Here is a 24,282-nt window from a genome sequence, read left to right as displayed (position 1 = left end):
ATTTGTACCAAGCTAATTTTTGCACAGGTGATCATCGTTGAGCAGCCATTCATGGACATCACCATGCCATACTCTTCGGACGGTTCCAAATGGCCGCCATACCGCCGCAAGGGAGTTAATTATTTTTTGCTAAACGATTTGTACCAGTATTGCATTTAAATTTTTGGAAAGTATTTGATAAAATGTGACCGTTATTATAATTGCCATACTTATAGTAGGGGGAAAAAGTGCTGCCATACTTGAAAAACTTATTTAATCGACACGTTTCAAAAATACGACTATGTATACGTTAAATATTTTTTTACAGCATGGCATCATCATATTCTGTTTGTTTGGATACAATTATACCTAAAAAAAAATATTTCAGATTATAACTACGGGGCGGACGACTGTGAGACTTAAGCCAAGACTTAAAACAAAAAAAATTTTTTTGACGATTTGTACCAGTATGGCATTTGGATTTTTGGAAGTGATATGATGCAATGTGACCATTATTATATTTGCCATACTTCTAATAGGGGGAAAAAGGGGCACCATACTTGAAATAAAAAAAAAATATTGTACACATTTGCCACCGCCTACAGGTATGGCATTATGAGATTTCCATTTATGATCACACAGAAAGTCTTGAAAAAAAATTACAAGATGGTACAAATCGTTTAGCAATAAAAAAAAATTAACTCCTTTGCGGCGGTATGGCGGCCATTTGGAACCATCCGAAAAGTATGGCATGGTGATGTCCATGAATAGCTGCTCGACGATGATCACCTGTGCAAAAATTAGCTTGGCACAAATGATTTAATTGTTTTTTTTTAATTAATGTGTTCGCCTCAGTATGGCGGGCTGTAAGTCACACCGGAGAAGTATGGCATTACGCTACCGCCTACTTCTTTTTTATGGACTATCGGAAAATACGAGGATTTTTGTGGTACAAATCGTTCGACACTCGTATTTTATCCGACACGTTCGACTAACGCCCACGCGATTGGGCCGCCGGTACCAGCGCTATGACCATCATTTTTCTTTCCTTCATTACGTGCTTAGACCCCTGACGAACCGCCATACTGGTACAAATGATCCAGTAAAATGTGTCACTATCTCCCGGTCTAACAGTATGACAGATGTCACTCACTTCACTTACCTAGAATACAAATGTACACTATTTACATGCGATGTTCAAAAGTACCGCCATGTCTGATTATGCACGCTGCTGCCCGTGCTCGCGTATGTCGGTGTACCTGCGACGAAATTTGGGTGCGGATGTTTCTCCTACGGAGGAAGTTTGTGAAAGAAAATGTTTCTCCTCCTTTCAAAGGCAACCGTAAGCCTATGTCTCATCTCTTCTGCGGTGTTACACTCTTCTTTGTACACCATATCTTTTAAAGTACCCCACAGAAAGAAATCGAGCGGCGTTAGGTCCGGAGACCTAGGTGGTCAACGGCGTGGTCCAAATCGTCCAATCCACTGACGTCCGAAAAGCTCAGTCAGTTTACGTCGCGCTTCATGTGTGGAATGGGCTGGTGCTCCATCTTGTTGGTACCAGATAAGTGGTCTTTCGGCCAATGGCAATTCTTCGAGGTAGGTACTCTTAAAGCTCCGTATCTAAAAGGTTCATGTATCCCACTCTGTTGAGAGTTGGTGGTAAAAAAACAGGCCCTATAATAGTGTCTCCGTGATTTGCCGCCCAAACGTTCACTGACCAACGATATTGGTGTCCTGCATAACGATATGCGAATGGGTTTTCTTCAGCATAGATATGCTCATAACGGCGGTTCCATATACCGTTTCGTGTGAACAAACTCTCGTCGGTCCAAATTACGTGTTTGAGAAACTCTCCATCGTCCGCCAACCTTTCCAAAAGCCACCGGCAATATGCTTCTCGGACAGGACAGTCTCTTGGAAGCAAAGCCTGAACCCTTTGAATTTTGTACTGGTGACGGCCGGCACGTTTTAATATTCGTAGTATTTTTGTATGATTCGTTCCAAAATGTCCAAAACCCGCCTGTCTCGACTTGCTCTTGGATTTCGATCGAAATATTGCAGTACCCTCTCTTCAAATCGTACAGCATGCTGTACAACGCGTCCACCGCGTTGGTCATCCTGCCCCGTTCGTGGTACGATGTTTCTATTGTTGGTAACACGATCAATAGCACGCAAAATTGTCATTTGCCCTGTTGGATGGGGTGGTGGGTACCTGTTTCGGTACTGGCGTAAGGCTTCGGCGGCATTGTAATTGCACTCTGCGTACAAAAAAAGCAAATTTAAATAATCTCTAGCATTCAATTGAGCCATTTTGAAATAATTATTCGTAACACGATATGAGATTTTTGCCTTTGACAACGTCAAATTGTATTCAATCAATCGTCAAGCACAAAACTGGCCAGTATGATTAAGTCTTAAAAAGTTTCGTCGCTACATGATAGCTTTGTTACTCTCTTAAATATTCTTAGCGAAGATATTGCACTATTAAAACATTAGATTAACTTACCGATGGACAGTTAACAGTGTTACTTACTAGAAAATAAAGAGTATGATTTTCTTTGTCTGTAGTTGAAATGAGTAACTTCTTTGCTAAACTTTGGTTGGTTTAACCTTCTTGTTTATTATTTATGATCGGCAATTCCTACAATTATTTAGCAGTGACATGTAATTGTCTTTTTTTTTTCATTTTTGCTACAAAAGTAATTAAACTTATTTTCATGACGTCATCGCCCGATCAACTTGCTAGGGTTGAAACAAGTGGATTTTTGCACTAAAGTTTAACCGGCTTTATCTCGTAAATAGTAAAGAATATGAACATAGTTCGTCGTAGGTCGAACAATTCCCCGTTTTTGTAAAAGTTCTTCGTTCTGTTCCACCCTGTATGTATAGCGATTACGTTCCTCTGCAAATTGTACCAAATCGCTCATCCGATTAATTTTTCCAATTTCCCGTTTAAATAAGTATGAAAGTATAGACGGACACATATTGAATCATAAAATATCTTGACACTATTTAATGACAGCAGTGCTATAATTAATTTAATTCGTTGTAATGAACAGATGCTCAGATGTAGGATCTGTTCCGCTTCGATAAGGTCGTTAGGGCGATCGGACGCAATGGTGCGTTCACGGGTTTAGCCAAGTGTTCGCGTTCTTTTTGCTCCTTTAGACAGGATAGGGAAATGTCAACCTAGTCTTTCTTTGGTCTGAGCAGGCTAAAGATGCGCTCACGGCTCAACGCATGCGTTTGGAAAAGGTAGCACAAGTAGAAGTGAAATAATATTTTCCAACAGGGCTTCCTCTACATTATTTATTATTGGGTATAAATTGGACCAGTAGGTACTCATCTGCTACCAAATTTAGGTACACTTTGATCTTGATCTAGGAGGGCATTGTTTCTCTATTTAGTTTGGGGTTCTTGTTCATCAACATAACTTTTTCGGATAGAATATAGAAAGCATTCAATATAGAAAAACCGCGTGACGGAAGAGAACTGTCGAATATCGGACAAGGAATACAAGGAAGAAATAAGCTCTTTTCATCCGAACGAACCTTTATTTAGAGAACAAGAGCCTGTTTACAACTTTAATCTTAATAAAATGCGCAATTTTCTATTTGAAACAGAATTGCGTTGATAGTTGAATAAAAAAATTGATATAAGCCCTAAAAGGCACCTGATTGTGTATGAGTGCTGTGCATATTTTAAACAATCTTTAATATATAACGTTTCTCAATTTCAGGGTGATCTGTGGCATTACTGAGGACACAAATTCATCACACATAATCAAAGCAGCTCTAGAGGCTGTATGTTACCAAGTCAGAGACATTTTGGACGCCATGAACGAGGACTGTGGTATACCTCTACAATTACTGAAGGTTATTATCATTTAATCATGTAATGTAACCATGAAATCTTCAATAATTGCAGCTTCCTGTGTATTCCTGCATCATGTAGTATTTATTTTTTTGGGGCATTGCGCCTGTGCTAGTTTCTTGCGTTGCGCATATCTATTTCTGAATCAAATTGTTTGTAACTAAGTTGAGCCACTTATCACTGTTCTTAATTTAGTCGTGAAATGTAAATTGGGACCTGAACTCGTACTAGGAAGATATCGGGAAAACTCTGCAATTAGGACTTTTGCCGAACTCTGTTGGCCAATGATGCTGATGTTGCTACGGTTACTTTATAACAAAACTTGGTTAACCAATGACCGATCATGATTTCTTTGGAAACTTACATTGCATTGGTACTTAAGTACCTTATAACAGTCCTGTAAACGTCAAGCAAACTTCTCTTATAGGAATGGCAGATAAGACTCGTATTTCAAGCATATTTTGCAATTTTGCAAAGTGAATATTTTAGGAAATAATCGCCTCGGAAGAAACAAAATGCACGTGAGGATTTTTTTTCGTGTCGACCCTATGGTGTGGGATGTTGTTGGAAAGGTCTTTCAAAATGAATAGCAGTTTTAGGAGAACATTTTTGATAAAGTGAATATTTTCGGAAATAACCGCTTTGAAAGAAACAAAATGTGTGTGACAATTTTTTTATCGTTTCAACCTATAGGGTCATTCCAGGTGATTTCAACAAATCGAGTGTGCCGTATGATTTTTGATTTGAATAAAAAAAATTGAGGATATACTTCATGGTGGCAGAAGTGCTGAACCACGACCAGTTTTTTTTTTATGTTTTAATTTCCAAGTTTTGCCCATTCGAAGTTAACAGTGGGGTTAAATTCCTGCTTGTACAAAATCAGACCTAACTTTTTTTGTATAAAAGGTAACGAAATAATTATTTATTTTTTAATTATTTTTGATTAGGTAAGAAATGTGGATATTATACTGTATGACAAAATTTATCTGAATTAACTACAAAAAAAATGGTGACCACCCGAAGTGTACACCTAATTGGTCAATTATTGCAATTTTAAAATGGTTCTTGTGCCAACCCTGGTGCATATCAAATATTACTTTTTTCTGAAATATAAAGTACTTGCCGTGTTCATCTTGTAAAATAAATATAATTGTGTTAGATCAATTACTTCTAATAGAAAAATATAAGTGAAAATTGAGAAATTCGAAAAATGCTCGTGTTTGACTCTAAAAAAATCCATGTGGAAGAGAAAATAAAAATTTGATTTTAGTCAGCAAATATAGCTGATATCTTCGTTGATTAGATTTAGAAAAAAAAGTTTTGTTATTTTGCCTATTTTTTGAAATATGATTTTTTAAACTGCTCATCTCATACATTTTCGCTCTTGTTGTATTTATGCAGATTAAAATACATATGACCTTAAACTTATAAATATGAATGAATTCGATGGAAAAATATAAATAAAATCCAGACGATTGAAATTTACTTTAAATATTTATACAAAAAAAAAATCATTTGCAAACCTTTGCTACTTCAAAATTTTCTGAAGTTGAATAACGTCGCACTTTTAATTCATTTTGAGAAATGGGAACGAAGCTATGATAAGAACGTGTATTTTTTATGGTCCTTATATTTTTAAATCGTTCTGATAGATATACCTCAGCTTCTTCGACATCTGATTTTGAGACCAAAAAAGAACTTGATCCCATGAATTTTATTCACACAAAACTCGTACATAGCTTCAGGTGACAAAATGTTATCACTACCTGTGATGCGTTGCAGACTAGCTTTTCTAATCAACCGCTTAATCGTGCCGCCAGCACCATCACAGGGGGATTTGCCGTGAGAGGTGGCAAAAAAGTTCCACCCTGCTTTTAGTCCGAAGTCATCGTAATGATGACACAAGTTTACAAAATTCTTTTTGTTCTTATATTGTGCAGCTGCACCATCACTAAAATAATGTATCATTTCCAATTTGTCATATTCTTGTTTTAGGCATTCAAGCAAAACCTTTTGGAAAGCGAAAAATGATACGGTGTTGTGAGTTAAACAATCGCTGATAATACAAAATGTTCTACACTGGATAACGTTATCCTTTTTAATGTAAATAACGAATGGATGCAGCGTTGCTTGATCATTTGTCCAGTGAAATGATTGCCCTTCGTCTTGTACCAAAAAAGTGAAATTTTCCGAGAAATCTCCTAAAACTATGCACTCAGTGTCATTTTGCAAGTTTTCTTTTAAATTCTTCAAATATCCAGATTGCTTCTTTGTTATATAATGATGATGTTTCATTTTTAATAATTGGTCTTTTAAATCTTCGTTAAATTCTTCTGCAGTTTTAATAACTGTAAGTAAATGGCATCGATCAGTCGATGACCATTGTGAGTATGTTATGGGAGATAGAAGCTCAATATCTTCACTTATTTTCGAATCCAAGTTTTCAACCCCTGGGCAATCTTTACATTTTGAAAGCATGCAATTTTCGTTATATATATCGCACACAATACTTTTTAATAAGTCTTGGTAAGTTAACTTCGTCTTTATAGCCGATAACATTAACTTTATGTTCTGGTGCATTAGACAAACGCACACTGAGTGTGTCCCGCTAGCACCTGCTAGTATGCAGTTTTTAGGCCGCAGTGAACAAAAGGATGAAAAACCAATCTTAACTCCTGGATGGCATTCCTTAAATTTTATGAAAATTTCTTTTAAGTTCAATAAAACCAAACGCTTCTGCTGTTTAGATTTATTTCCTTCTTTATCTCGGACAGTTAAACAATCTTTTTGACCTGGCATTATTCTGCTAACATCATCATCCTCATAAAAGTCCGTCACAGCTTTTATAGTTTCATCAGACATTTTAGTTCCACTTTTTTTATTTTCATGTTTTGGCAGCACTTCATGCAGTTCACGCATTTTTTTTGCCTTTCTAATCATATACTGACTACAGTTAAATTCAGATTGAATTTTAGCAACACTCCAATTCTTTGGTAATAAAGTTAAAATTTGGTACTTTTCCTCGAAACTCGTGGAAATTAAATATTTTGCCTTAAGCTCTTCGATCAGCTTAAGATATTCTGACCCTAATTTGAAATCATCGTCCTCTACTATCTGTTCTGACTCTTCTGAATTAGTTTCGTCAACACCAAAAGCATCCATTAAGTTGCGGCGTACTGACTGTACTATTTCAGTAGTTTTTTCATCAATTTTCCTTTTTCTTCGTGATAGTGGAATTTTGGTTGAAGAAGTAACGGGAGGTTCCTTTAAAATGCTACATACTTCATTTACTAATTGGATTCCAATACAATCCGGTTGAAATTGTGGTTGTTGATCAAGACTAACAGGCATTGTCTCCTCAACAGACATCATGCAATTATTTTTAGCGGCGGCTGTCTTACTTATCAAATCAAAACATCGGGTACACATAGCAAAGCCTGGTATAAGCTTCATTTCTTCATGTGCTTGGCAGAAAGATAAGCTTATTTCCCGTAACGTTTTTGTTATAGTTTTTTAATGAATTTTCAATGGATCGCAACACTTAACGCCAAATCGCAGGTAAAATTTATCTATGTACTTTTTATAGTGGTACTGACAAATGGTGTTTATAATTGTAATACCTGTACGTTTCATAAGAAGACTTCTGTCGGTTTCACTTATTTCATTTATTGTTTTGAGCCATGATGTCCTCGAAAAAGTCGTTTGATGACAATCTTCCCCTCCAAATATTCCAATTGAACAAGGCTCCATTGTCGAAGTAATTGAATTGTCAAATAAATACTTCTTCTTGTCAGTGATATATAACGAACAGTCAACTATTAATAACACAAGCACTTACTACAAAGAGTTTGCACCACTTCATTATCTCCTAGATAAATACGATTTCCTATAGAACTTCGATAAGGATTATTGGGCCGTTTACTTATGTTCGTAATTTAGCCATGTAACATGCAAATAAAGCTTGTTAACAAGTCAGGAGGCGTCGGTTATTCACTACACGGCTAAATTAAGAAACATTCGCAAGTGATTCACAATCCTTGTCAGGTAACAGTGCATTGTCGAATTTCTACCCTCATTAAATTTACAAATGAAATTATTGCCGTGTCAAAAAAAATATTTGAACATAAAAAACGTAAATAATATCCGTATGACCAATTACCGTCCCATTTTTATTAATTTATAACATAAAACATTTTGTATCGATAGTTGTAAAAAGTAGCATGTTAAAAAAATCATATTTCAAAAAATAGGCAAAATAACAAAACTTTTTTTTCTAAATCTAATTAACGAAGATATCAGCTATATTTGCTGACTAAAATCAAATTTTTATTTTCTCTTCCACATCGATTTTTTTAGAGTCAAACACGAGCATTTTTCGAATTTCTCAATTTTCACTTATATTTTTCTATTAGAAGTAATTGATCTAACACAATTATATTAATTTTACAAGATGAACACGGCAAGTACTTTATATTTCAGAAAAAAGTAATATTTGATATGCACCAGGGTTGGCACAAGAACCATTTTAAAATTGCAATAATTGACCAATTAGGTATACACTTCGGGTGGTCACCATTTTTTTTGTAGTTAATTCAGATAAATTTTGTCATACAGTATAATATCCACATTTCTTACCTAATCAAAAAAAGTAATAATTATTTCGTTACCTTTTATACAAAAAAAGTTAGGTCTGATTTTGTACAAGCAATAATTTGACCCCACTACTAACTTCGAATGGGCAAAACTTGGAAATTAAAAGATTAAAAAAAAACTGGTGGTGGTTCAGCACTTCTGCCACCATGAAATATATCCTCAATTTTTTTTTATGCAAATCAAAAATCATGCGGCACACTTTTTAATTCAAATTTGTTGAAATCACCTGGAACGACCCTATAGATAGTGTGGGGTGTCGTTGGATAGGCCTTTCAAAATAAATAGGGGTCTTTAAACAACATTCTTGATTAAGTGAATCATTTCGGAAATAATCGTTTAGAAAGGAAAAAAAATGTTATTCCTTCTAACTTTTGAACCATCTGTCCAAAAAATATAAAAAAAATCATGAAAATACACTGAGAAACTTTAAATAGTTTTTCTTTAGCAACCTTCTATTTTGATGCTGTCGATATCGTTGTATTGTTCCATTGTTGATCATAAATTAACTACAGCAAAAGAAACGCTTAATAAATATATATGTAATTTAATTATAACAGGGTGCACCTAGTACATTAGATACTGTCGAATGAATTACAATTAATGCTTGTCGCATAACATTCACAATTTCTTGCGTATGAGCTGGACTAAACTCATCGCAAAGAGGTGCCTCCATCAAGTCCTCCCAGTTATCAGCTGATAAATGGTCGGCACATACACGAGTGTTACCTGGTATAAAAAAGTTTAAGTCACACAACATCCGTACCCTTACCATGTCGGGTATCAATAATAAATCAGTATTTGGACATCCAATAAATATGCAACTATTTATGTTCTCGTATGCTCGTACCAGACTCATGGCTAATTAATACTTTGTTTATATTGACGAGTAACAACTGTAAATGTCAAGCAAATTAAGTCATAGTAGTTACTGTCAAGGAATGTCAGTGCTTCATGTCTCTTAAGCCAGTGTCTTTTAAGGAACAAGGTTATAATATTGTATTTGCCAACAAAGTATTTGAATATTATCAGATGGTACAGTCGAGTTCGTTAATATCGACGCGACCAATTGAACAAAAATATGTGTACACGACCCTATACCCATACAAATAAGGTTGTGTTCACATATTTTTGTACAATTGGACGCGTCGATATTAGAGAACTCGACTGTACAAATTTTGTGTTCTGATTTTTGACTGGATATATAACGTGTACAGTACTTATACTGTATAACAAGGTGTATAAAATATAATCTTAGCTGACTTTATCAAGTTTATAGTTTATCAACGGTCGAAAGGTTTCGTACAACAATGAAAAGTGTTCGTTCGTAACTGGTTACGAAAAAGAACAAAATAGTTTTTGATCGCAACCAGTTACGTACAAGACCGAAAAAGTATTCGATCGCAACTGGTTACGAAAGTCTGGTTGCGTACGCGGCCGAAGGGGAAAAATCATCACCAGGAATTAAAAAACAGTTCTGTACTGGGGGAAAAAATGAAGTTTTAGTAATAATTATGGAAGTTTCACTATTTCTGTAAAGTTTATTTATTTCTACAAACAGCTCAGTAAGCCCAAATATAATTTCAACAAACAGATAATAGAAATTGCAAGAACTAATAGAAATTGCAAAAGAAGTTTATTTTTGTAATTCTAAGTGTATTTTTGTTGTACTTTTCTCTCAGTGTAGTGCTTAAAAAACTCAATCAAATAAAATTAAAACAAACTTGATCAGTTAAGCCGTTAATGAGTTATCGCTAAAAGTCTTCCCTTCTTATTTTAATTAAAAGCCTGGCAACCCATATTTGTGACCGGATTTTCGCAGGCAGCCCTATACCATTGTATTTGCAATAAAATTACCATCATTTTGATGTATAATTTAAGCGTCAGACAGATGAGTGCAATTATCGATATAAAATCACACTGAGAGAAAAATCATCACCAGGAATTAAAAAACAGTTCTGTACTGGGAAAAAAATGAAGTTTTAGTAATAATTATGGACGTTTCACTATTTCTGTAAAGTTTATTTATTTCTACAAACAGCTCAGTAATCCCAAATATAATTTCAACAAACAGATAATAGAAATTGCAAGAACTAATAGAAATTGCAAAAGTTAATTTGTTCCTATTAGTTAACTCTCCTTGTCCCCGGATTAAGTTTATTTTTGTAATTCTAAGTGTGTTTTTGTTGTACAGTCAGCATCAAATAGATAGTGACAGTGAAGGTCTCCAAATATACCGCAACATCTAAATTTACCATTAATACTAAGTCATCCAAAGTAATAAAATAATTCATGCCATCCACTGTCAACAAATATACCGATGCATACACAACGCCTGATACTTAGTAACATTCAAACCGCCGTAAACACCATTACACCCACATCGCCGCCGGTAGCGTAGCACCCAAAGTGTCCAAAAATCCGGAACACTTAAGAAAAATGAACTTTATTTTTAAGGAAATAGATGTCAATCTTACAACTTTGTGTTTTAACAATCACCGAGAAGAGTGGCGACCTGTCAAATAATTTCCTCTCTTTCTTTATGGCTATGCCTAATACGAGTACAATATTATTAAATTTTAAACTGATTCTTTTTCAGCCGCGTTTTTAAATGAAATGTAGTCATTTTATTTATTTAAAAGATCTACTTATATGAGTGGGTTTAGATTCCAAATCAAATCGAATGTTATCAGTAATGTTATTACTTGTACAGTCAGCGTCATATAGTTGGTAACATTCAAAGTAGTCAAATAGTTCGGTACATCATATAAATTATATGGTGTACCGAACTATTTGACTACTTTGGATGCTACCAACTATTATGACGCTGACTGTACATACATACATATATACCTACTTGGTTCGAAACACAATGTGAACGAGAAACGGAGACAAAGATTTAAATAAGGTACAAGAATAAAATAATGTTTTAATCAATCACACACGTTGTTGTTTCAGAAAATAATAAGCAATTTTAACAATAACATAAAAAAAAAAACAAATTTCTTCGTTGTTTTTGAAGTAAATAATAACAAAAAGAAAGCAGATTTTTTTAATAGCGTGTATATCCACCTTCAGCAGTGATTACATCCGACAGTCGTTGTCGCATGGACTGCACCGCATTAGAGCAAAAGACATTTCCCCGTAAAGACTCCCATGTCTCTACAACGTGTCTTCGTAAGGACTCTGTATCTCTCACCCTGTTGTTGTCCCAAAGTTGAATCATTTTCCCCCAAACATTCTCTATAGGGTTTAGATCCGGACTAAGAGGAGGAAAAACGATTTGCTTCAGGTGCACTTTAGTCTCAGGCTCGTTTAAATAGTTTTGGACTATTCTGCATTTGTGAACCGAACTGTTATCTTGTACAAATTGGACGGTTTCATTTGGATAGTATATCTGTGTGGTGGGCAACAAAACATCTCTTAAAATCTCTTTATATTTTTGCCCATTCAATCTACCACCGACTTCTATCAGTTCACCAGGACCAGCTTTAGACATCCATCCCCAAAATCCCAATGTGATTCTACCACTCCTATTATTCGGTAAAACGTTCTGTTCTTCATATCTCGAATTGTTCATTCGCCATAATGACAGCCGCCCTCGGGCAGAAGAACAAAATACCTTCTCATCCACGAATACCACATTTTCAAATTGAAATTTAGGTATTTACGTTCAAATTCTAGTCTTTGACCTTTGTGCCTATATGTAAGGAAAGCCTTTTTTGCTGGTATTCTGTGTCGCAAACCACCCTCCCGCAAACGTCTTCTTATGGTGGTTTGTGATACTCTATGTTCGGTTGCCAAATTACGCGAATTCACAAACCGATCGTCAAGAGCCCGCTGCACAATTTCTCTATCTTCAATAGCAGTTGTTCGACGAGGACGTCCATAGGAGACGTGGTTGTTGAGATTTCCTTCCGTGGTCTTTCTCTCTATCCATCGGTAGATTGTAGATCGCTAGAAATAACAATTAATTACTAGTATTTTTAACTAAACACCATGTGAGGCAAAAAACAAACATAGTAGACAACTTACGCTTATGCCCAGTTCATTAGATATGTCTGTTATTGAAACACCCTCCTGTTTTAAATGAATAATTTTATGTTTAACATCATCACTAATACGTATCGTGTCCATTTTAAGACTTACAAGATAACAATTACTTATTAATCTTATTAGATAGCAATGACATATCATGCACTTGACAGTGTAAGTACGATTAGGTATATTGACAGTAAAACGAAGTTTTATTTTTATTTTAAGAGCGCTCTTACAAGAAAAGTCGAAATAATGCAAAATTGATGATACTAGTCGACGGAATTCAGGACTTTGTGCTCATTATTAGAAACAATGAGTACTTGTTCCAGTAAAAGCGTCTTCTTATCTTTTTAAATATCGTTGTAAATATTAGAAAAAGGACTTATTAAATTAGTAATGAATTTTTTTCTGATGGTCGTTTCCGAAAAACCCCGTGAAGCACTGAACGGCAAGCTCTTATTTGGAAATGTTGAGAAGTTTACTCTGCTAAACCTGGCTATTTTGTATTACTAATACCCTGTACTTTAGGCATATCAAACGATATTTTTCCTACATACCTTTGAGAAAGAGAAAATCAAAGTAAAACGAACTCAATTTTCTCTCCGAAACAAGTGTCAATTTCTACGAAAATCTACTTAATATCGAAGTCATTTTCATACTCAAGCAATCTGCAACGTTTGCTTATACTGTTGGTATACATTAGTGTTTATGAAATTCTACTATAATTTTTTGGCAATTTTTTGAAAACTACTCTATATTACCGATGACGCGCGCTCGCCAGCTCAGTGCCGCGGCAGAGCTTGTACAGGCAGGACGTGTGTCGGTCGGCTCCGCACATTTTCAACGGCGACGACGAGGTTTTTTATCATTGTGTGCGGCGGGCGCCGTGTAAAACGCTATACTGTGTGCGTGTAAACCGCAACGAGAGACTTTGATCCTAGCACTGTTTTTATAGTATTATAATTTATAATGGTACAGTTTAATAAACTACCGGACAGGATTAAAAATATTTGAAACGACCTGACATTCTATATGTATTTATTTGACTCAAGATAGTACTCAGGGTCTGATGATGGAGCCGGAAGGTGGTCACCGGTACCAATCAACCATGCAACTAAACCACTTTGTGTTTAGGCTCGTTTTATTCATCTCAACAAGATCTTTGACACAAGATAGTACTCAGGGTCTGATGATGGAGCCGGAAGGTGGTCACTGGTACCAATCAACCATGCAACTAAACCACTTCGTGTTCGGGCACGTTTGATTCGGCTCAACAAGATCTTTGACTTAAGATAGTACTCAGGGTCTGATGATGGAGCCGGAAGTTGGTCACCAGTACCAGTCAACCATGCAACTAAACCACTTCGTGTTTAGGCTCGTTTTATTCGTCTCAACAAGATCTTTGACACAAGATAGTACTCAGGGTCTGATGATGGAGCCGGAAGGTGGTCACCGGTTCCAATCAACCATGCAACTAAACCACTTCGTGTTTAGGCTCGTTTGATTCGTCTCAACAAGATCTTTGACACAAGATAGTACTCAGGGTCTGATGATGGAGCCGGAAGGTGGTCACCGGTACCAATCAACCATGCAACTAAACCACTTCGTGTTTAGGCTCGTTTTATTCGTCTTAACAAGATCTTTGACACAAAATAGTACTCAGGGTCTGATGATGGAGCCGGAAGGTGGTCACCGGTACCAATAAACCATGCAACTAAACCACTTCGTGTTTGGGCTTGTTTGATTCGGCTCAACAAGATCTTTGACTTAAGATAGTACTCAGGGTCTGATGATGGAGCCGGAAGGTGGTCACCAGTACCAATCAACCATGCAACTAAACCACTTCGTGTTTAGGCTCGTTTTATTCGTCTCAACAAGATCTTTGACACAAGATAGTACTCAGGGTCTGATGATGGAGCCGGAAGGTGGTCACCGGTACCAATCAACCGTGCAACGAAACCACTTCGTGTTTAGGCTCGTTTTATTCGTCTCAACAAGATCTTTGACACAAGATAGTACTCAGGGTCTGATGATGGAGCCGGAAGGTGGTCACCGGTACCAATCAACCATGCAACTAAACCACTTCGTGTTTGGGCTCGTTTGATTAGTCTCAACAAGATCTTTGACACTGAAGATACACAAGGTTTGATTATGGAGCTGAAAGGTGGCCACGGGTACCAGTCTATCATGTAACTGAACCACTTCGTGTTTAGGCACGTTTTATTCATCTCGACAAGATCTTTGACACAAGATAGTACTCAGGATCTGATGATGGAGCTCGAAGGTGGCGACGGGTACCTGTCTATCATGCAGTGTTGGCATCAATCTGAACTAAATCAATCCGGATTGATCAATCGAATTGACGCGTCAATCCGAATTGATCAATTCGAATTGATTTAATTCTGATTGACGCGTCAATCCGATTGAATCAATTGGAATTAACGCATCAATCCTCAATTCGGATTAAATCAATTCTCAATCTAGATTAACCTAGGGTCCCTTTCCCTTCCCTAAGATTAGTTTTCAAAGGTGTCCTTTTTAAGCACTTACTTACTGGACTTAAAGTCGATATCTGAGGTTCCCAGAGGTTCGAAAACATGTTCCTGATGTCAGTATTGACTGATGTCCCTTTTAGGGACATTTTTCGAAATTGGCCAATTACGTTCATATTCGTAATCGATGTCGACCATAGGTCCCGAAAAATGTTTCGCGCGTCAGTATTGAAGGATGTCCCTTCCATTTCGGGACATTTTTTTAAATTGATCGTTGGCACTTTAAAACGATATCTGAGATTTCCAAAGGTTCCGTAACATGTTTCCGACGGCAATACAGACGGAGTTTCCTTTTTTTTCTGGACATTTATGGGACATTACTTCCAATTAACCGATTGCGTTCAAAATCGATATCTGAGGTGCCCAAAGGTTTCGAGACATGTTTCTGACGGCAATAACGAGAAATGACCTTTTTTCAGCAAGGTGGTGTAGTAAAGTAAGTACGCGGCTAAAGTGTAGAATCTAAATATTGCCGTTGAAACCATATTTTGCACCTCAGATATCGATTTTGAATGCAATCAGTCACTTTCAAAGAATGTCACTAAAATGTCCCAAAACAGGACACCTTTCAATATTGCAGTTGAAAAAATGTTTAGAAACGTCTGTTTACCTCAGATATCGATTTTAAACGCAATCGGGTAATTTCTAGAAATGTCTCAAAAAAGGACATCTCTCAATATTTCCCTCGGAAACAAGTTTCGAAACCTTTGGGCACCTCAGATATCGATTTTGAACGCTATCGGTTAATTTTAAGGAAAGTCCCGAAAATGTTCCAAAAAGGACATCCTTCATATAGCCGTCGGAAACATGTTTCGGAACCTTTGGTAAACTCAGACACCGCTTTTGAACGCATTTGGTCAGTTTCACAAAAATGGCCTAAATAAAAAGGACATTAGGTAGGTACATACAAAGTAATCGTCAATCCGAATTGACGATTGAGGATCGACCGATCAATTTGAATTAACGATTAGTAATCGTCAATCTTCAACCAGTAGATTTAGAATTAGTTTCGTCAATCGTCAATTCGAATTGATCGGTCAATTCTCAATCGTCAATTCGAATTGATTTTTTGCCAACACTGCTATCATGTAACTGAACCACTTCATGTTTGGGCTCGTTTGATTCGTCTCAACAAGACCTTGGACACAAGTTAGTACTCAGGGTCTGATGATGGAGCTGGACTGTGGCCACGGGTACCAGTCTACCATGTAACTGAACCACTTCGTGTTTGGGCTCGTTTGATTCGTCGCAACAAGATCTTTGACACAAGATACTACTCAGGGTCTGATGATGGAGCTCGAAGGTGGCGACGGGTATCAGTCTATCACATAACTGAACCACTTCGTGTTTGGGCTTCGTGTTTGGTTTATCACCTAGTGTCAAACATCTTGTTGAGACGAATCAAACGAGCCTAAACACGAAGTGGTTTAGTTGCATGGTTGATTGGTACCGGTGACCACCTTCCAGCTCCATCATCAGACTCTGAGTATCACCTAGTGTCAAAGATCTTGTTGAGACTAATCAAACGAGCCTAAACATGAAGTGGTTTAGTTGCATGGTTGATTGGTACCGGTGACCACCTTCCGGCTCCATCATCAGACTCTGAGTATCACCTAGTGTCAAAGATCTTGTTGAGACTAGTCAAACGAGCTTAAACATGAAGTGGTTTAGTTGCATGGTTGATTGGTACCGGTAACCAACTTCCAGCTCCATCATCAGACTCTGAGTATCACCTAGTGTCAAAGATCTTGTTGAGATAAATAAAACGAGCCTAAACACGATGTGGTTTAGTTGTATGGTTGATTGGTAATGGTGACCACCTTCCAGCTCCATCATCAGACCCTGAATACTGTCTTGTGTCAAAGATCTTGTTGAGACGAATTAAACGAGCCCAAACACGAAGTGGTTTAGTTACATGATAGACTGGTACCCGTGGCCACCTTCCAGCTCCATCATCAGACCCTGTGTATCTTCAGTTTCTTGTAACTTGATTCTTGTAAATAAGCGAGTACCTATAATTTCTTTCGAGTAATATACGTTCATAAGTACGAGTATGGGGCTATTCATAAATTACGTCGTTTCAAATGGGAGGAGGGGGGGGGGGGGTCTGGACATCGGATGATGGTAGCATGACGTAGGAGGAAACAGAGTCATCCGAAGCATGATTTTTAGATGATTTGAGGGATGGGGGGGGGGGTCAAAAATAGATGACGTAATTTATGAACAGCCCCTATGTACATTTGCACTGCATTTAGTATTTTCGTACTTACCAAATAACAGTTTTAGGACTTTATAAGTTAAGTACAGTTAGTGTTGTTATGGTTGATTTCAATATGCTTCGCGATGGATCAAGAATGTTTAATCCATAATTGTAGTGCGAGTGTGGTAGAAGGGATCGGAATACTGAGCTCGCTCGGCCTGCCGCAGCGCGTAAAATACCTAAACTCGCTCAACCCCGAAATGTAATAGCACTCTTAAGCAAATGTAAATCAACCTCCTTTACCTGAATTGGAAACCCACTTTGAACAAGAACACTTGTATGTAGATACATCTTGCAGTTATGTATGTAGACCATGCCAGAACGATATTTTTTTATTAAACGGTTTTATTTAGCTTGGGTTGGCGTGGGTCAAATCTAGTAATCAAAATTGTACCACCTTCTTGTTGACCGATTGACTTGAAATTTTTAACTTAGCTTTAGTTCTGGTGACAATGCAATAATATATGATCACTAGTATTACAAATTCAAGATGGCCGACGCCACAAAATGGCCGACTTTATATTCTTTCGTAATTCCCTCGTCATGGGTATCAAATGAAAGGTCTTGGCTAATAGAATACAACACAATATAAAAAAAAATGCAAATTCAAGATTGCGGCTAACACAGAATGGCCTTCATATTTTAAATTTATAATGTAATTTTATAAGAAATAAAACAATGGAATGATTTTATTGGTGGAAGCGATTTGTATATTCATACACGCAGTTACAATTATAGGGTGAATGAGGACATTCAATAAAACAGGGACCGCTACGTCGCTCACAGAATAAGTACATTACGTTTATTTCTTCGTCGTCGAAATTGTCGTCGTCTTCAAAAATAACAACGTGGCCGCAGTCGATGCATGCTCCCGTAAATGATATTTCTTCCTTATCAATGTTGATTTTCAAACGCATTTGTAACAGCACATCTAGGAAAATGTGACATAATAGATTGGTAGGTAAAGGAAGCTGAAAAATTTCATTTTTTCTCATTTTTACCATGTCCCACGAAACTACTTTCTTCTTATCGTTTAGCTGAGATATAATTTTATTAAAACACATTGAATAAAGAGAATCCATTTTTCACTGGTTGTCGTTTTAAATAGTCTTATTTCTTCAGCGATATGCATGCAAGATACAAAATGAACATTGATAATATGTCTAAGGTAAAACACCCAATTATCGACACTTTAACGTCGAGATTCGAGCATTTTTTAAATATCTGGTTTCTTTGTGATAATACACGATTCTTTAATGCACTGGGTAAAATTTTAGGGTCCATTCTATATTATTTTAAAGTAAAAAGAAGTGTAATACTAATAACTTAGGAAAAAAAACAAGATAGATTTAGGCTCTTTTAAGCCTAGTTATCGACTGCAAAATTCCATATATCGACACCCAGTAATCGACATGTTCCAATAATCGTGATCCAGTCATCAACATGTTCTATTTATCGTCATCCAAATATCGACCTAACCCCAAACACCATTCCCAAAAAAAAGTCTTATTCAGTCTTTTAATCATTTTAATTAGCTAAATAAACAAACAAGGGCATGTTGGCATGTAATGCGTAGGTAATTTAAGTACCTAATAATTTTTAATGCTATGGTATTAATGTTTTCATTTTTTTAAATCCTCTTTCTATATTATAAAATAGTTTAATTTCTTATTTATTATGTCAACTTTTAATCACACTTTTGTTACTTAGGTTACTAAGTTTCATCTACTTGCTTAATATTAATCAACAAAACTTAATGAGATCTTCTCAGTGGCATACAAAATTAACATACTTATTATGATATTATCCAGTTGGAATTACAATATTACCAAGTACCTATTTATTAATATTTAATAAAATTATGGCAGGTTTTGATCACAGACTCGTTACCTTAGTCTACCACTTAATTAATAGTTATTTGGCTTAAAAAGTCTATAAAACAAAGAAAATTAAATGTTTTCTGAAGAACATTAAATTAAAAACTTAATACCTTATATTATGAAAGGCAGATATTCTTTCATTTCTGGTATCGTATAAAAACCTCTTTTATTACATAGCATTGGTTTCGGAATTGCTTTAACTATGTCAGACTTTTGGTACCAGATTTTATCTTCTTTTTCCGGCCATTTGAACGTGTTACCCAATGAAAAGGTCATGGTGCTAATTTCAAATTTGTTTTTATCAAAATTTTTAATTACGCCTGGGAAAAATTCTCCTTCGTATTGGATTATAACATAATCTCCACTAGAATACATTGCTGGCTTAGAATATTTGCTCAGTGGTAGATCTTCGTCTGTTAGTTCTTCTTCGATTTCCATGTTGTAGCTATCTTCACTTTCTGCATAGTTTACCTCGGTGTCTGTATTGTCCGACGATGTGTCATTTGGTTTCGGGTTTGGTATCCTATTTCGTTTCTTCTTCTTATTTTCTTTTTCTTTTAGTCTATTTTGCTTTTTATTTTCCATCTCTCTCTGTTTTAACTGTCTTTTCTCTTCTCTTTCTTGGGCTTTAATTTCTTTTAGTCTTGCTGTTTCTATTTTTTGTTTCTCTTTCCCTTCATGATAATCCCTCCACATTTTACTTGTGATGGCAGAAGGAATTTTTTCTCTTAACTTTCTTTTTTTTCCTTTTTTATCTTCATCTTCTCCGGGCCAAAATAAATTTCGTTTAAATGGCGATGGAATATATGTATTTCCCACTTTATTTGCCACAGATTTTGATGTATTAGGGCTTATCATGTCTTTTAAAGGTGTTTTTTCTGCAGCACTTTGAAGAATACACATTGAAGAAGTTGAAGCTAACTGAAGTAAACCTCTTGCTTGCTTCGATGAACTTGGCTGATTAATGATCAAAGCTTCATTGGACTTTTCTTTGGATTCAGGTGTGATCGTCTCTTTTGAAGATGTTATTTCTACTACAGAATTTTCATTGAGGGTAAATGTTGAAGTGCAGGTATTGGAAGCTGTCTGAATTGGATTTATTACTTGGTTGGAAGAACTTTGCTCATTAACAATCAACACGTCATTAGACTTTTCTTTTGGTTCGGGTCTGGTCGTCTCTTTTGAAGTTGTGGATTCTGCGGCAGCTGAAGTTGAAGAGCAAGATGTCGAAGGTATTGCAACTGAATCTGTTATGTTGGAACAACTTGGCTTATCAATAATTGGTGTGTTATTTGTTGTTTCTTTTGATTCTTGTCCGCTAGTTAGGTTTGTCAGTATATTCGATGTAGAATTATTAGATGTTGTGGTTTCATTTAAAGGAACTGAATTTGCAACATTGTTATCACGATTTTCTGCTAGATTGGAAACATCTTCTTGAATCAAGTCAACTTCAGCTTGCATGGATCGTTGATTAACGTGAACTGTACGTTGAACTCTCTGTTTATTGCTAGCCCATATTATATACAGTGACGTGTCTTCCTCATTTAACCGAGAATTTAATTCATCTCGACCTTTATAAAAGAGTTCATCGAAAAACTGCAACTTTTCTGTCCCCAACTTTGCCACTATTTCCTGTTCCAAGAAATTAAAAAAGAGTGCCTGTTCCGTTGCAACTTGCGGGTTTTGTCGAGATTTTATTTTAGTTAGATCGATGTAGTCTGGACCAAAAGGATACAAACCACCAGCGCGAAAACCATTCTTAATGGAATCTTCAGTGAGCGATTGCAACGCTGTTTTAAGGACAGGGGCAAATTTATCTTTTGTTAAATTTTGACCTAAATTTTGTAGTTTCCAGTCCTTTACTGCTTTTTTCCAGTATGATTTCAGTGGTCTGAATATAGCCAAATCCATTGGCTGTAAAATGTGCGTACTGTTTGGGTGTAATGCTATGATTTCTATGCCATTTTCAGCACAAAAATTCGACAAATGCAGGGTCAAATGCGATCGATGGCCGTCCAAAAAGAACACTACAGGTTTTTGGATATTTTTCTGTAACAACCATGGATTAAAAACGTTCGCTATGTATTCATAAAACGTGCTGCCACACATCCAGCCACTCTGTGAACGTCCAATTGCCCAATCTTCGGGAAACGGAGAGGAAATTGTGGACGGAATTCTCTCATATGCAAATACTACCATGGGTGGTGCCAATTGTCCAGCGGCATTTCCAGTAATTAATACTGTTAAATTATCTTTTTCATCTCCGGAAGATTGGTAGATATGTTTGTCACCTTTTTTTGCAAGAACTTTACCAGCCTTAGGCGACAAAAAAAAGGCGCTTTCGTCTGTGTTGAATATTCTTGCCGGCTGTTCTAATGCATCTGTGAGATCTTTTTCGCGTAGATAAGATTCCACTTCTTCAAACCAACGCCTTGTATGCTCTTCTGTAACAGCATCTCGAGCTGTCGTTAAATTTTGTGCCGTTCTCTCAGACAATATAGGATGTCTATTTAGAAAAAGGTTGTACCATTTCTTGCCCGGTCTATTCATGTCAGTAAATGGGGTTGTTTTATTCTGATCAATTATGATACGTTGTACGCTATCGAGTAACTCATCTCTAGTAACGGGAATGTGTTTTTCAGCCATTTCAAGTACCCATTTTTCTAAAATAGCCTCCTCTTCTGTTGACAAATATGTTTTAGGGCCCATGGAACATTCGACTGGAGTCTTACCGGAAATCTTATCATGTAATGTAATTCTGGGTACACCAAACTTTTTTGCAGCAGTTGCAATCTTCTCACCTTTTCTGGCTGCTTCTACCGCCTGTGCCATTTGAAGAGGCGTGTAATTCTTTTTAGGCGCCATGCCTGCAAAAAATGTCGGTTACTGGAACATGTAGACTAACATATAGAATATCCAATCATCGACACATCGGCTGTCGGTTATTGTAGTCATACGCCTTATGGGAATATAGTTCAGAGCCGGAAACCGCTACCAACTTTTAGTATGTTGTTGGGCATGGCATTGGGTCTCCAAAACTGCCGGGAGACGGCGGCGCCGGCCATCTACTTCAGCGGAATGACGTCATCAAAATGGCTCCCGCTTCGTTGCGAATATTGCATACTGCACCCAAATTATGCATATAGCACATACACGTGTGGGGTATTAAATGAAAGCCAATTAAATAAACTATATTTTATTCATACAAAGTTTATAAAAATATGCAACAGTTTAAGAAAAATTTACAAAATAATAAAAATTACGTAAAAAAATATTCGATTATTTGGGTTTTGCAATCAAACCAAAAGTCGGGCGATAAAGCAATGTACTACAACATTAAAGATGACGTCTCAAGCCATACACTGATATCAATAAAATCAAAATTGAACCAAATATGTGGAAATTATGTATCAAAATGTAGATATTTGCCCATACAAATGCATAAAAGTTAAAAAAATCAAAATTGGTCATTTTCAGGATAATCCGCATAAGCTTCTAGTATGTTATTAGCAATATGACCTGGAGTCTAAAACTGCCGGGAGACCATCTCTGTTGTTCCTCAGTTACAAATAATGACGTCATATAAATAATCACTGCCGAATTTCGTAAAATGTAAATTATAGCTATACCACGAGTCTCACATACACGTGAGTTACATGTAATGAAAGGTTATTAAATGTATTATGATTTACTTACACATTGTTTGTAAAAAAAATGTACGGTTTCAGAGCTAGAAACAACGAAATACCACTTTTTATGGAAAAAGTAGATATGTATCAATTTTATAGCTAAACTAAAACCGTCAAAAATTTTTTGCATATAATATTTGAAAAACTAGTTATTCAACTATATATCACAATTTAAATTTTACATTTCTGACAAAAACTGTGGTAGGTGTGGAAAAAAAACTAAAGCGCCCCAACAATTCTACCTTAATGCGCTCATATTATGCAAAGAATAGTTCTATTTATCGAGTATTAAATGAATGAACATTACATAAAATACATGAAAACGACATTTTCGAATGGAACCATAATTAAAAAAATAATAATTTACTTGATAAGTAAGCAATATACTGTTTCTTTAAGTACCTAATCTCCTCCTTTCAAAGTCGGTTAAAATGTAGCTTTTGTGACCTGGGCTACAAAGACAAATAAATTGTCACCTAATTTATCAAAATCAGTTCAGTAGTTTCATGCAAACAGTACCTACACATGCACGCATAGATAGCAAATTCTGCCGTAGTCGGACAAAAAATTAAAATTCAATAATTAGACCTTTACTATTTTGGCCTGGCGTGGCTTGGCATCTAACGTTGAAACCCTCAGGCCGTAGATGTTAGCAGGCCTAGCGGGCGTCGCCTCGATGAGTTAGCAAGATGCCTTATGGAGGCTTCGAATGATCAGAGGGGTGACCTGTATTTCGGAGGATCAGAGGGAAAATTCTGCCAGCCTTCTCAGCTCAGCCTTGAAACCCTTGCACCAATCAAGATTCCACTTTTATAAGAATACCCAACTTACCCAGAATAGGGCAGAGTGACGCTCTTTTGTGCCAGAGGCCAAGATCCTCTTTGCTTTGGGTCACTGAGCCAGTGATGTATGTATGTACGAGGCTAATAGAGGGTTAAATATATAATTATGTATCGCATTAAGTGAACTGATATGGCATTTACCTCGATAAGGCATTTTGTATTAGGCATGTACCTACTTACTGACATGTAACTTTACATTTCTCTAATAATGTAGCGTTAGGCCATGACAATAAGAATCTATTTCATATTAATATTTACCGCGACTACAGCAGGAGCTGCTATCTACGTATGTAATTGTGTATTTTCTACATGAAACAACTGAACTGATTTTGATAAATTAGGTGACAATTTATTTGTCTTTGTAGCCCAGGTCACAAAAGCTACATTTTAACCGACTTTGAAAGGAGGAGATTAGGTACTTAAAGAAACAGTATATTGCTTACTTATCAAGTAAATTATTATTTTTTTAATTATGGTTCCATTCGAAAATATCGTTTTCATGTATTTTATGTAATG

At 36.3% G+C, this 24,282-nt stretch overlaps 2 protein-coding genes and 1 long non-coding RNA gene across 3 annotated transcripts in view; 2 read left to right on the top strand and 1 right to left on the bottom strand.

Annotated features, from left to right (window-relative positions):
* Positions 1-24,282, top strand: part of LOC134678317 (gamma-aminobutyric acid receptor subunit beta) — a 555,578-nt gene that overhangs the window by 181,388 nt on the left and 349,908 nt on the right. The window lies entirely within an intron of this gene.
* The window catches only part of LOC134678313 (glycerol kinase 3), a 64,275-nt gene that overhangs the window by 27,968 nt on the left and 12,025 nt on the right, over positions 1-24,282 (top strand). Inside the window, exon 7 of the mRNA XM_063536819.1 lies at positions 3,722-3,857. Within this exon, the coding sequence (XP_063392889.1) occupies positions 3,722-3,857 (136 nt within the window). The remainder of the gene's footprint in view (positions 1-3,721; positions 3,858-24,282) is intronic.
* Positions 5,279-24,282, bottom strand: part of LOC134678333 (uncharacterized) — a 153,039-nt gene continuing 134,035 nt past the window's right edge. Inside the window, exon 3 of the long non-coding RNA XR_010100177.1 lies at positions 5,279-5,840. This is a non-coding gene — a long non-coding RNA (uncharacterized LOC134678333). The remainder of the gene's footprint in view (positions 5,841-24,282) is intronic.

This window comes from Cydia fagiglandana, chromosome Z, assembly GCF_963556715.1.
Source record: "Cydia fagiglandana chromosome Z, ilCydFagi1.1, whole genome shotgun sequence".
Taxonomy (NCBI): Eukaryota; Metazoa; Arthropoda; class Insecta; order Lepidoptera; family Tortricidae; genus Cydia; species Cydia fagiglandana.
Note: the sequence above shows the minus strand (reverse complement) of the source record. Positions and strands in the feature narration are given on the sequence as shown.